The sequence below is a fragment of the Seriola aureovittata genome, chromosome 15 (assembly GCF_021018895.1).
Source record: "Seriola aureovittata isolate HTS-2021-v1 ecotype China chromosome 15, ASM2101889v1, whole genome shotgun sequence".
Lineage (NCBI taxonomy): Eukaryota > Metazoa > Chordata > Actinopteri > Carangiformes > Carangidae > Seriola > Seriola aureovittata.
The window spans coordinates 6,998,998-7,011,778 of record NC_079378.1 but is presented as its reverse complement, the minus strand read 5'-3'; the positions used below and the strand labels follow the sequence as shown (position 1 = coordinate 7,011,778).

General features: G+C 39.7%; 1 protein-coding gene and 1 long non-coding RNA gene across 5 annotated transcripts in view; one reads left to right on the top strand and one right to left on the bottom strand.

Moving 5' to 3' along the window:
- Window positions 1-12,781, bottom strand: part of LOC130182638 (short transient receptor potential channel 4-like) — a 28,687-nt gene that overhangs the window by 10,815 nt on the left and 5,091 nt on the right. The window contains exons 1-6 of one of the 3 annotated variants that reach the window (XM_056397701.1): window positions 11,584-11,720; window positions 11,012-11,241; window positions 9,742-9,960; window positions 5,849-5,989; window positions 4,688-4,864; window positions 1,688-1,888 (exon numbers count right to left, since the gene is read on the bottom strand). In XM_056397701.1, coding sequence (XP_056253676.1) covers window positions 1,688-1,888; window positions 4,688-4,864; window positions 5,849-5,989; window positions 9,742-9,960; window positions 11,012-11,170 — 897 coding nt within the window. In that variant the 5' untranslated portion in view covers window positions 11,171-11,241; window positions 11,584-11,720. Of the gene's footprint in view, window positions 1-1,687; window positions 1,889-4,687; window positions 4,865-5,848; window positions 5,990-6,918; window positions 7,246-9,741; window positions 9,961-11,011; window positions 11,242-11,583; window positions 11,721-12,781 lie in introns of those variants that run through there. The other 2 variants (XM_056397700.1, XM_056397702.1) reach the window with 2 other exon arrangements.
- On the top strand, window positions 2,481-11,695 carry LOC130182639 (uncharacterized). Of its 2 annotated transcripts, none has more exons than XR_008829735.1 (3): window positions 2,481-2,703; window positions 3,437-3,666; window positions 4,657-4,728. It is a non-coding gene; the product is annotated as an uncharacterized LOC130182639 (long non-coding RNA). The 2 variants fall into 2 exon arrangements; XR_008829734.1 differs by lacking the exon at window positions 4,657-4,728 and adding an exon at window positions 11,614-11,695 and having other exon boundaries at window positions 2,513-2,703.

The following is a 12,781-nucleotide window of genomic DNA, read 5'->3' as shown; positions in this document are numbered from 1 at the left end:
TGAATGAAATATAAGTCGCTCCCGGGCATAATGTGTCTGCTTCCTCTTCATTTCTGCTTTACCTTTATATTCAGCAAACAGTTGTGTGGTGTTATATCTATTTAACCCCTCTCTGCTTGCCTGAGGCCGCCTTAAGCTATCCCATAACTTAGCAAGTCAATTAAATCCGGGCCTCCCACGTCCTGCATTACACCCAGAGAAACATAGCTCATGCTGTAGTTAAAGGATTTCCTGGTTACATTTTTCTGTTCATCCACACCACTGTGCTTTTAACAGGTAAACATATGGTAAAGTAAACAAATGTAAAGTGATTAAAGCCATAACAAAAGAAAAAAAAGTAGCTGCAGATAAGTTACCTAATACACTTCAGTTATAATTATCATATAATTGGCATGTTGAGTTCAATCATTTTAATTTGAAGGGGAAAATGCTACAGAATTTGAAGACTCATCTCTATTAATTATATAAGGTACTGCTGTATATAGGCTATAAATATATATATATATAAACTTCACAGTAATTCAAAGGCCCCTCTGAATTAGCTTATTTGGATACTAATTGTTCATGTCTCTACCCACTGGGAAGTGAGTGTGTGAGTGTTTATCATGCACCAGAAACAAAAGCATGAAAGCAGCGGACTGTAAAACTGCATATTGTTTCTGACTTATCAGGTTTGTACCATTAGCCTTATAATTATTCATATATGTTTGCTAAAGGTTTCACAAACTTGCTGGATTAAACAGCTTGCTAGGAAACTGAAACTGGGCTGTGAAAGTAATTAATGCTTAATTACCATATGTTTTCCCTGTGCATTAAAAACAGATGCAGTGCACATGTTCTGCATTAAACATTACTAACTTTTATAGATCATGTATGCATGTGTGTTGAGATTCCCACAACAGGTTATTGTCTTTGAATTATTTGTTATTGAATTATTCATTATTTATTATTTTATTTTAAGGCGGTAAACATCCTAAATCCGGAGCTGCAGTTACAATCTTATTATAGAGTCAAGTATTACCCTGCAGCTGTAACACTTTGGTAATGGAATTCAAGCTTCCCCCAGCCTATCTGTCATCTGTGAGCTGCCAAAGTGAAAACAGATAAAAAAAATCCTTCCCAAGCAGCATCTGGCAACATTAGAATAGAACCTGGTGCTAATCTAATGTCATTACACTTGGTTCATATTGGCTGGCAGGGACACCTATGAGAAGTATTGGCTTGGAGTACAAAAAACTTGGCAGTCCTCCCCAGGCAACACACAGTGAATGTTGCCTGGGGCATGTGGCATTGAAATCTAACAACAAGCTGTACGGAAGATAATGTAGGAAACAATACAGGACGGAAAGAAAAAAGGTTACTGGAGGCGAACCAAAAAAAGATGCTTCTTATATATTGAATAATTGAATAATAATAAAACTGTGATGTTGCATTCATTTCTCACTCTCCCAGTCCTGCTGAGGTGAAAGAGGATGATATTCCCTGCTTCCTTCCCATTACTGCAGCCTGCAGGAGTTTCTGTTTTGTCCTTCAAACGCCACTGTGTGCATGTGTTTTAATGTGTGATATAATGGTTGGGTGGGTACAAAATTAACTACAGATTTTAATCTATAGCTAAAGTGACAGAAAGGCTGATAAATGATCAGTATTAAAGTGCATGTACTGATATAGCCTATATCATGCTTACCTCTTTTTGGTGGTACTTGATAGCTAGTTTGAGTCTTGCCAGGTCATTGTTACCCTCCTCCTCCAATAAGTTGATATCGTCTCTGTAGTTGAGGATCATCTCCAGCTCCCTGGAGCTCCTTGTCTGGTCTAGGAGGTCTTTGGCAAACTGTTTACATTGCTGAGACAGCTCCTCATACTCTGATTTGAACTCATTCTCCACCTGAAAGACACAGGTGGGGTGTAAACAGAGTACAGGTATCTTTAAACATCTAGAGTCCTGGAAGAACCTGGCAGCTGAAAATCAATACATAACGGAAAATCTCAGAGTACAGGTAGGCTATGTTGAGAAAGCGGTGTTTCTAAATCAAACCTCGCCTCTGCCTGTTTTATGTCATCAAGTTTTTTCAAATTTGCTTACAGATATTTATCATCTCTATAAGACATGTTTTCAAACGTTTTTCATCTTATATTCCGGGGGGGGAGATGTCTCATCTGAGCAACTAAAATGGGATGAGTGTGCAACCCAGATAAGTTAAATCATCAATAAAATAAATAAATAAATCTCTGTGTAAATGCTGAGAAAAGCATAAAGCTCCGCCTGAAATAAACAGTCATTAAATATTACACATAAATATGTTTAAAACAGTTTAACTGGTGAGAATAAAGTATTTTGTTGATAAGCTTGACAAACAGTCAATAAAGTCAAGTTCAATTTCACTTTAGCCAATCAGAAGCTTCAGCCCGCCTCCCGGCTGTTCAGTGACTGGTCACGTTGGAGAGAAAGAAGAGTCAAGACGCCAATGTTATATCAACCCTCTTGAGAGCTGAGTGTGTTTACCGACGTGGTATGAAAGTCGATTAAGCAATGAAGTAACTCACTCAAAGTTAATGTTGTGTTAACATGTGTTAATGCAAACTTTATTGTAACCATATAAAATCACAGGGTGGATTAAAAAACAGAGAACACTGTGCCGTTCCTGTCGGAGAAATGAGACCAGACGCCATTTTTCAGTTCAAAGCTAATTCATTGCACTGGTGAGTTGAATCAGCGTCTCGTTTGTAGTTAACCGGAGAAAACGCCCGTTAGCCGCGATGCTAATTTTCGCTACGTGAAAGTCCATTGACTAATGCTAAAAAATGTTAGCGATAAAACTCCGCTAGCTTAGATGCTAACGAGTGCGATGTAGAATCCAATTTGACTATGCTAAACGTGTTAGCGTCCTGAAAACGGAAATTTAAGTGGGGTTAAGAAATATTGCTGATAAGCAGATATGTTCTGGCACACTGGTGTATTAAAGAGACCGTTTTTATTGTGTTTTGATATACTTTTTTGTACCATTTGTGTTATTTGCTGCACCTGGTTGAGATGTGTGCTAGTGAATCCCTCCTTTAGCATTTCTTTCAGTGCACCATTGACCAAATTTATACTGTTAATTATATTTTCATACACTCATATCTTTTACTGTATATGGATTTGAGAATATTTTAAACGTTCATTAGTGACTAAAATTGATATTGTTATTTCTGTTTTATAGTATGCACCTTAACTGCAATTGAGCTTACACTAAGAATAGTAGCTCTGTAAAAAAAAAAATATTTTGTTTGTTAATGACTGAAATTGTGATTTGATCAGTCGTGAACTGCATATGTTGTACAACTGAATTTTGTAACTTAGAGCATTGACTTGATATTTAATAATCTTTATCCCATGATCCTAAATGCTCATAGAATCAGCAAAATGGTAATTTTATCTTGATCTTCTTCTTAGGTCAGGTTCTTTTGGTTGGATTAATTCTCCCGAGACGAGCTGAGACTTTGGAGGAGATCTCAGAGCCGTTGGAGAAGATTTGAGAGACGATTCCAGAGAGAACCTTTTTCAGTGCTGGATGGCGAGCCCAGCCCACATAATACCGAACCTGTGATACCGAGCCTGATGCCTGCAATAAGGAGGCGGTGAACTAGGGAACACTCAAGTATTCCATGCCTACTTCAAGTGTGGTAGGATTCATTTGTACACACACATACAGCTCTGGAAACAGCTAACATACAAACTCACACTGGTGTGTGAGCAAGAACTGTGACTCTTAAAGACATTGCAAAAAGACCAGTCGTTCCTAAAGTCTTCTGAATCTGGTCCAATCCTGACAGTTACTTTATTATTATTTACTTATACTGTACTTAGTGCTAAGACATACTGTTTTCAAGTGCACCCATCTTAAAATCTGTGTCAAATGGAATTACTGCCAGTGTGCTTGCAGTTCATTAGAGTTATGGTGATCTTGAACTTTGACCACCAAAATCTAAGTAGTTAATCTTTAAATCCAAGTGAATGTTTGTGCCAAATTTGAAGGGATTCTCTCAAGGTGGTCTTGAGATATCACATTCAAGAGGCCAAAAGTATTTTGTGAGGTCACAGTGACTTTTGAACTTTGACCACAAATTTCTAATCAGTTCATCTTTGAATACAAGGGAATGCTTGTAAGAAAAAAAGGGATTACCTCAAAGTGTTAATGACATGTGGTGTTCATGGGGACATGGGGATAGACGGACAATCTAAAAACATAATGCCTCCGGCCCTGGCTTTCGCCGGCGTGTAATTATTGTCAGATAATGCCTAAAGCAGAGAGACTTATGCAATGTCATCTAGAGAGTATCATTATGAAAGTTAATTACCTATTCAGCTTTACTCAAAATTTCAATAATAAGCTTTGGATTTTATATTATTCTAGCTGGAAATATCATGCAGGCAATAGCTGAGCCTGGTGTATTTTTCTCTTTCTATTTTTCAAATCAAATGACATTTTCCAAGAGCAGTTAATATATGATTTATATTAATAATTGTATGATAAATTCGCATAGAATTGAATGTCACAAAGTGGCATTATGAAACGGCACATAGAGGTTAAATAAATAATCCATACAGTTACACATTTTTTAGTTTTTGATTTTCATTGTTCTGTCCTTTAATATCACACCATGATGCCGCAGCTCCACACTGAGCTGCCTCTCGTGTCCTCACCTTGCTGAGCTCCTGCAGCTCCCAGCTGAGCCTGAACGCAGTGAGGAAGGGATCCTCGCTGGACAGCGCAATTAGCGAGGGACTCGACAGTGCTTTGTAGATGTTGAGGCGTGAGCGTGAGTGCCGCAGGCTGTCCACGTCCGAACTTGACACACACTCCACACAGTTACAGCGCACCTGCAAACAAAGTATGAAAACATTTTAATGAAGCTCTCCTGTGCTCAGTAACAGCAATGAATGCACTATTTCTACTATATTAACGAGATACAGCAGGATGCCTGGGTATTTTATTAAATGCTTGAGGTCCAATATAAATTATGGGCATATTTACATGTTATTGAAGAGTTTGACTTGCAGATAAAAACATGTAAAAAAAAAAAAAAGTCTGATGATTACAAAAATTACTTAAATGACTTAGAGTTTGCCGTTTGATATTAGTTTATTATATGTTTAAAGGTCCCATATTCCATAAGGAGATATATTTGTGGTTTTAAGTACCAAAAACAATCCCAGTGTAGTTTTACATCTCCTCTCTCAGGCTTCTCCCTGGAGCTCTAGCACAGCAGGTCAGTGAGCCAATCAGAAAAGAGACTCTAAGTCTCTTTCAGTTGGTTGACTGTTTTCTGAGTGATCTAACAAAAATATAGCAGATTTCAGGTAAACACTCAGAGAAACCAAATCCCGTAAGGTTGGACGGTGGGTCCAGGTGGGCGGGGCTTGGAGCGTGGCTGAGAGTGATGACTGCTTTGTTGTGACATCACAAATTTACAGAAGTCCTGACAGCTCATTTTAAGGCTCAGTTTCTGAATACATTCTGTGTGCCTGTCTCTGTAGACTGAGCACTTCGATACTTTCACAGTATTAATATAGAACCTGCTTTATAATAAAAAAGACAGGGAAATCTCACCGTATGTGATATCATAGTACATATACTGTACCATAGACCAAGTATTTAGTATGCTGTTGAGTGAAAACCCAGGATCTTCTGTATTATCTGATTGAGAAATGCATTGAAACTTGAACTTTTTAGGTCTATAAAATAAACTCTAACTGAGCTGCATGCAAGACTTGTTTATTATTAACAGTTGTTGACATTTTGGAGATTTGGGGGTTTTACAAACACAATATACACCACTAATTAGAGACACATGGTTCACCCACCTCATGTGGCTGTGGCATAGACACGCCTTTCTGCACCAGGAGCTTGATAATTTCATAGTTGTTGGTGTGTGCAGCAAGTATGATGGGAGTGATGTCAGGGGTGAAGTCAGAGAACTGTTTGTCCAATAAGATAGGAGGAACCTGTCAGGGGAGAGGGGAGAGAGCAAAAGCTTTAATCACACATACCTGTATATAAAATTAAGCTCTCAAGGCATCACATTTGGCCTTGGGTTTATGCAATATTTTGCCAATTTATACTTTTTTCCCCCTCCTGTCAGATTTAGATGACATGCTAAGAGAGCAGTAGCAGTGACTGGTTTGGTTAAATACAGAGTCAGAAGAATGTCTTTACAATTAAGTAAAAAAAAAAAAAAAAGGTCAAATACCAATGAGAAATTAGAAAAGTTGTAGATAAAATGCCATCCATATCAAGACTGCTGTAAAGGGTACAGGCCACAGCGTAGTCAAAAGCATCAGTATTTCATTTCAGAGGGAATCATTATGCTCAGAAAGAAACTCATTCCACCTAACCCTCTTATCACAGACTCCAGCTAAGCCCCTTTGCTATTCCCATGTCATTCAGTGGGAATACACGGCTGTGGGCAGCAGAGGAGTAAGCCGGCCCTTTTTACTTCTTTTTAATTGAAAGCCTATTATCTGATTCAGTGGTGACGGCGCAAAGGAGGAAAGAGAGAGAGAGAGAGAGAGAGAGAGGATGGTCAGAGACGAGTTGAAGGATAAACATGCGATAGGTAAGGGCCTATTTAACAAACAGATGCAGGACAGATAGGATAAGGGGCTCTGGTTCCAGTGAGAGAGCTTAACGACACTAATGTTAAATACATGAGAGTAGCTGGTAGAGCTGGAAGAGCAGGTCCTCTCCATACTCTAACTGCACAGCCAGGGAAGATAAGAAAAGCTGCAGCTGTGCAACAGATACTGTATATAAGCTAAGAACCTTAATTTATGCCTCCAGTAGTTTTGGGTTTACAGGGCAGTATATCCTACACCACTGGTTGTTACGTGTGTTTGGCAATGTTTTGTGTGTAGCACAAGTTTCTTGTGTTTACCTTAAATACAAAGCTCAACATGCAGATTGAACTCATTCATTTAATTTGGAGAAAAATGCCTAAAAGACACAGACAACAAATGTGAATTAATTGTAGACAAGATCTTAGATACACTGTGTTGTAGGTTGTTTGAAAAATGAAGGTAGTCTATTATAAGTAGAATCAGAAGTGGTACCTGTGAAACTCTACCCCCACTACTCTCCAAATAAGAAAATATGAAAAATTGCTATGTAGGAGATTGGTTCATTTTCTCACACATATTTCATCATCTATATTGCACCCTTAAGTCATTTTATAATGTGGATATTAGTTAGTTGTCTAGTTTACGCTCAGTAGTCACAGTGCAGCAGCAAATCGGGGAAAAAAAGTGGCACAGAGCATTGTCTGAGAGCAGTCATATTTCGCAGAGGAGGGTGATCTAATAAGCTATATACTCCGTTCTCCACGTGGGAGGAGGAGGGATATCAAATAGTCTACATCAAACATCCTTGGCCTGAGCTCAAGTATGGAGCAGGAGGAGTGCAGGCTGGTAGATGTGAAGTTATGACAATAGTGGAGAAAAGAAACAAAATTATAGCCCACTTGTCCGTGTGATGCATGTTCGTTACTCATATAAGAATGAGGCATCCACCATCAGCATATTGATTAAAAATGCAACATTAGCATCTGTTGGGTTTCGGACTTCACAGTATGTGCCTCTGCCTTTGTTTTCACAAAGCTCCTTTTTTACGCCTCCCCGCTGGTTTTCACCATACAGCTTCACAAACCTGTAGATAAAGCCGGGATAAAACGGGACACTGAGCGGTTTTGTTTTTGAATGACACTGCGGAAAATAAGCTCAAGTCTTTGTGGATTCACTGTATAATAATGTTTACTTTACATCCTGCTTTGTGTCATATGTGGGAAGAGATGGGATTCCCTTACATAACTACTGTATGTGTATGTGCACATGGTATGTAGGTTGCACAGTAACCCAAAAACAATGAGCAAAATGTGGACTAAGAAAAGACTAACAAGAAGAAACAAAAACAATAACAAAACACAAACGCACCCAAAGGCCTTTTTAATTGAGAAACACTTTGAGCTCCAGTGTTTGTGCCACCGACAGATGCGCATCTGTACTCAGAGGATAATACATGAAGCGGTTAAAAATGCTGATATCCAAGGCCGCTCCTCTGTGGAAAACAAATACGCTGCAACACTTGCAAGATTATTACAAACACATCATTCAGACAGCCTGCAAAAAAGAGAAAGACAAATACACACAATTCCAGCGAAGCATAAAGTGAATCTCCTTATTAATAAATCTCATACAGCGGACGATAAGAATGCACTTCTTCCCAGACAGCCTTTTAATATAATCAATGAGCTTCTCTCTTGGAGATTTGGAAGCGCTGGAGTGATCTATTTTCACAATCTACTCATGTGATGGGAAGAGGCACTATCATAAGAAGACATTAAGGTAAAGAGGAAATGCAGCAGCTGATAGATGTCACAGCTGAGCGGTTTGGACTGGAAATTTTTGGCCTCTGTATCTCAGTCCCCCCCCTCACATCCATTTAACAAACAAGCCTGAGCTATCTCTTGTGCTTGCACTCTCTTTTGTTCCTTAATGTGCTCTTCCTCTTCCCTTTCATTTTTTCTCCACTATTTCACTTTATTTTATCAAAGCCCAAATGCACAGCTTCGAACAGGATACAACAGGAAGAGCAATAACATCTCCCCTACAGTTCATCACTGGAGCCAAAAACATTTGCTCCTTCGTGGTTTACGGTGCATTACTGATGATAAGAGAAGGAAGAAGAAAGCATGAAGCATGTATGTGTGTGTCCCAGTGCGTATAGTACATGTGTGGCAGGAACAAGTAAATGAAAAGTGGAGAGCAATCAGTGCAAAGGAGTACCAATCTGAAATTAATTAGACTATTTGTTTTTGATTACAGTAATTAAAGCAATAAAACAGGCGATTCTAATCAAGTAGAGGAAGAGGTTTGTTTATGAATGGCAGTGTTGCATTCAGGAACTAATCTGAATCCTTTCAAAAAAGAAAAATATGAATACCCTTTAACTTGTGACAAAAATATACAACCAATTTTTTCTCTCTGTGAAAAACCTCATTATATCTCATTCTGTAAGACCTGTTCCTTTTTCCAAAAAGACAGAAAAAGGCTTATGAAGACAGCGTTTTGAAGTGTCAGCTTTTGTTTTTGGCAACAATGCTGGGTCAATTATTTTGGATGGTATAAAAAGCTCGAGGCAGCCGCACACAGCTTAGCAGCTACACAGTGAGTACCAGTGTTTTACTGGCTGATGCTGCACCCTATCATTCAGTCAGATCTGAAATTCCTCCTGTAATTTGGCATCTTGTTGTTTAGACTTAAGGCGGGAACATTTTTAGCCTCTGATCTGTTTTCTAGGATTTTCAATATAGCGCAGCTGGAAGTTATTCATTATTTAAATTATTTCTTATGATAAACAATACATGTGGTGTGGGTTGCACATCAGTGCATCTGTATACTGTCATATTCTGCTGGATAAAAGAAGGTTATTATGCTTTTTACAAAGAAAACTGGCACAGGTCCCTTCAGTGTATTTTATCAGCTGAAAAAAAAAAGTTGAAACATGATGATAAAAAGAATGTATTTATTTTGGAAGAAAAGTAAATGTCAACAATCCTTGCTTCTCTCTCAGTATTCCTCCAGCCTTGTCAGCAGCTCACTGCCTGTGCACTGACGCGCTTCACCCTCATGAATAAAGCACTCTTAATTTGAAACTATCTCCATCCCCGGGCCTCCCTCTCACCCCCCAGTCCTCTCCTCCTCACCTGCATGCCACCACTTGGTTTCTTGTGATTTAGCAGCAGCTCCACAGCTCCCACCACTTCCTTGCGGATTGCGTGCAGCAGGGCATCACCGACGTAGACGCTGAAGCTCAGCAAGAGCTCAATGATCTCAAGGTTCTCGTTCTCAATGGCAATTAGCAGAGCCGTGCGGCCGAGGGGGTCGATGCAGTTGATGTTGATCTTGAAGTAGATCTCTGCCTCCTGACAAAATAAGGTTGTGATTGAAAGTTTTGTTTTAAGAGCTACTGTGGGATTTGGTTTAAGAGAATATCATTGATTCAAATGGAAAATACCCATTGACACAGTCCTCACATTGATTTCTGAAAGGAAACTGTTCAGACCTTTCAGGTCTGACTCAAAGTAAACAGATTTTCAGTCTGTTGCTTTCATTCTCTTAACAATATTAGCAGCATCACTTCAGTCTGAAGACTACGAGTTTGTAAATGGAAAAAAGGCTGGGGGTGTGAAGCCCACTCTTTATCCTTGCTTGAGGCTAGCAGCTCAAGATGTTAGCCACTACTAGCAAAACACACCTAAATCTTGGACTAAACTCTCAGCAGTTGCATTGTGGGTAATGTAGGCGCCAGATTTAGACAAGGAAGATGAGTGTGTGAAATCAATAAGATGATAACTGTTTCCGCTGCATCGATTTTAATCCCTTTTTTTTTTTTTTTTACTGACCATCATGAGTTCAGCAGTGTATAGGAATGAAAAGCTAAACAGTTGTCGAGCTCTTTAAGTAGCAGCTCTGGTCACATCTGGTTTAGTTGGCAAACAGTGTCTTCTTCAACTGTGTATAAAAAAAAAATAAGAGGGCATGTCTTCTGCCACTGTCAGAGGACACTGTGATGCAATGCAGCTAAAGCTTGACCCTAACTCACTGGTGTTTATTGTTTGGTTTTTTGTTCTTTTTTTTTTCTCTCGCCTTACTGCATTGTGGTGTTGTTGTTTTCATCATTTTGGGCACCCCAGGTACTGTGGTGCTACCACACAGATGGTTTCTAGCCATATTTTGTGTCTACTAAAGGTCTCACGCTTGTCAAGGTAAATAAAGGCACCAGATGTTATTGAAAATGAGTAGAGGATAATCATAGCTGCATATGTTACCCATAAATCTTCTAATCTTTTTTAAATCAGTTCAATTAGATTAAGGAATTATTATCCATCCAATCGTCCATAATTTAGACTTTCAGTAGCTGTAGTCATTCATGTATTCACCAATCAAATTATCAATTATTCCATACACACACACCTCCAGAGCCTGTTTAACACTCGCATAGTCCCCCTTCTCCACAGCTCCAAGATAGGCTTTCTCCAAGGGTGACAGCTCCGACTCGGCCCGCACAATTCTCAGCGGGATGCGGTCCCGGTATGAGGAGCTGTCAGTCCGCCGATAGTAAAGCTGTGACATCTCCCTGGGCTTCAGCTTACCAGCACCCTGCTAACACTGCTACAGCTGCTGCCAGGCAGGCGGAGTTCACACTATACAGAGGGGACAGGGACAAAGTGTTAGAGGAAGAAGGCACTTGTTGTCTTCTGGTGGCGACTTTTACAAGGAAGAAAAGATGAGAAAGAGAGGAAGGGGAGAATAGATCAGAGATGACGGATTATATAAACAGGTGGACCTGAGTGTACCTGACTTTTTTGTGTTGCTTTGTGCTATATTGTTTGCACTGAGATGCATCTTATGGTTACCATGGAGCATTTATTGCATTGCTTTTGATTTCCACATGCCGCACATTTCTCAGAATTGCGTGCCTTGCTTTTTTTTTTTTTTGGATAAACAAACTACACACCAAAAGAATGAAGAATGCTTAAACTCACGTCACTGCATTGTTTTCTCTGTTCCATCAGGCAAATCTAAACTAAACCAGAAGTACAGGGTCACTCAGAGGACGCAGACCTCCGCCCAGGGCCAATGTTAAACAACATGCACCAGACTTCAGAGGAAAAAAAGACTCAGCTTTTAGGGAAATGATCCGGATCTGCCCCAAAATTTAATGGAATCTTCCTGGCCCATGCCCCATCTCTCCACCAAGTATGCCACAAATTGGTTCAGTACTTTTCCCGTAATCCTGCTGACAAATAAACAGACACGGGTGAAAACATAACCTCCTTAGCTGTGGTAAAAATAGAGGGAAAGTTGTCAGTGGCTGCTGCTGCTGCTCGAAGCGTTTCCCAAAAGAGACGTCATGATACACAGCAGCAGGTTTGCAGTTTTGTAGCCGAAATGGATGGTAAGAGTTTTAATTCCTGAGTTACTGATAGCTTCGGTTAACGTCGTTAGTGATGCTAATTGATTGACAGCAGCTGACTCAGTGGTTGCCTGGTGACAGCAAAATGATGTATATGTGCTGCTTCTCAAAATACAGTGACACTGTACAGTGATTGTCTCTTAATGAGGTAATAGTCAAGATCTGTAGGTTCTCAGAAACTAGCTTGCTAAAACTAATGCAAAAGAGAGTCATGCAATACATCCCACCTCTTCACAGTTGTAATGTTCAGAGGTGCTGATTCAGCTGTATGATCGTTCTGGAGGCTGCAGTTTATGGAGCGGTTGAATTGAATTATGTTATACATACAGGTGTTTCTATTATTTTGTCCAACCCATTTATATCAGTGAGGGTAGGCTAAATAGCAGAAACACCTGTATAATGCAAAATAGCAACAGCACAACTCAACAGCACCACAAACTCCATCCTCCAAGATGATCACACCGTTGGATTGGCTGCTTTTTACCCCCCTTCCCCTTCCTTTCTAATTCCCTTTAGAGGATTTAAAACCATAGGGGGACTGAGCAGATCAGAAACAAAGGGAGGAGGAGATGGAGAGAGTGAGGAATGAAACAGGTGTGTGAAAACACAAAAACAAGATGAAAAGGAAAAGTTTCCTAATTATAAATAAAAGAAAGGAGTTCAGGTAGGTAGTGCTTAATACCACCCACCCCCCACCCCACCCCACCCTTTCTCTCAGCACTGTCTCAGGACAACTCATTACTGCTCTGTGTCTCTATCCAATAAAT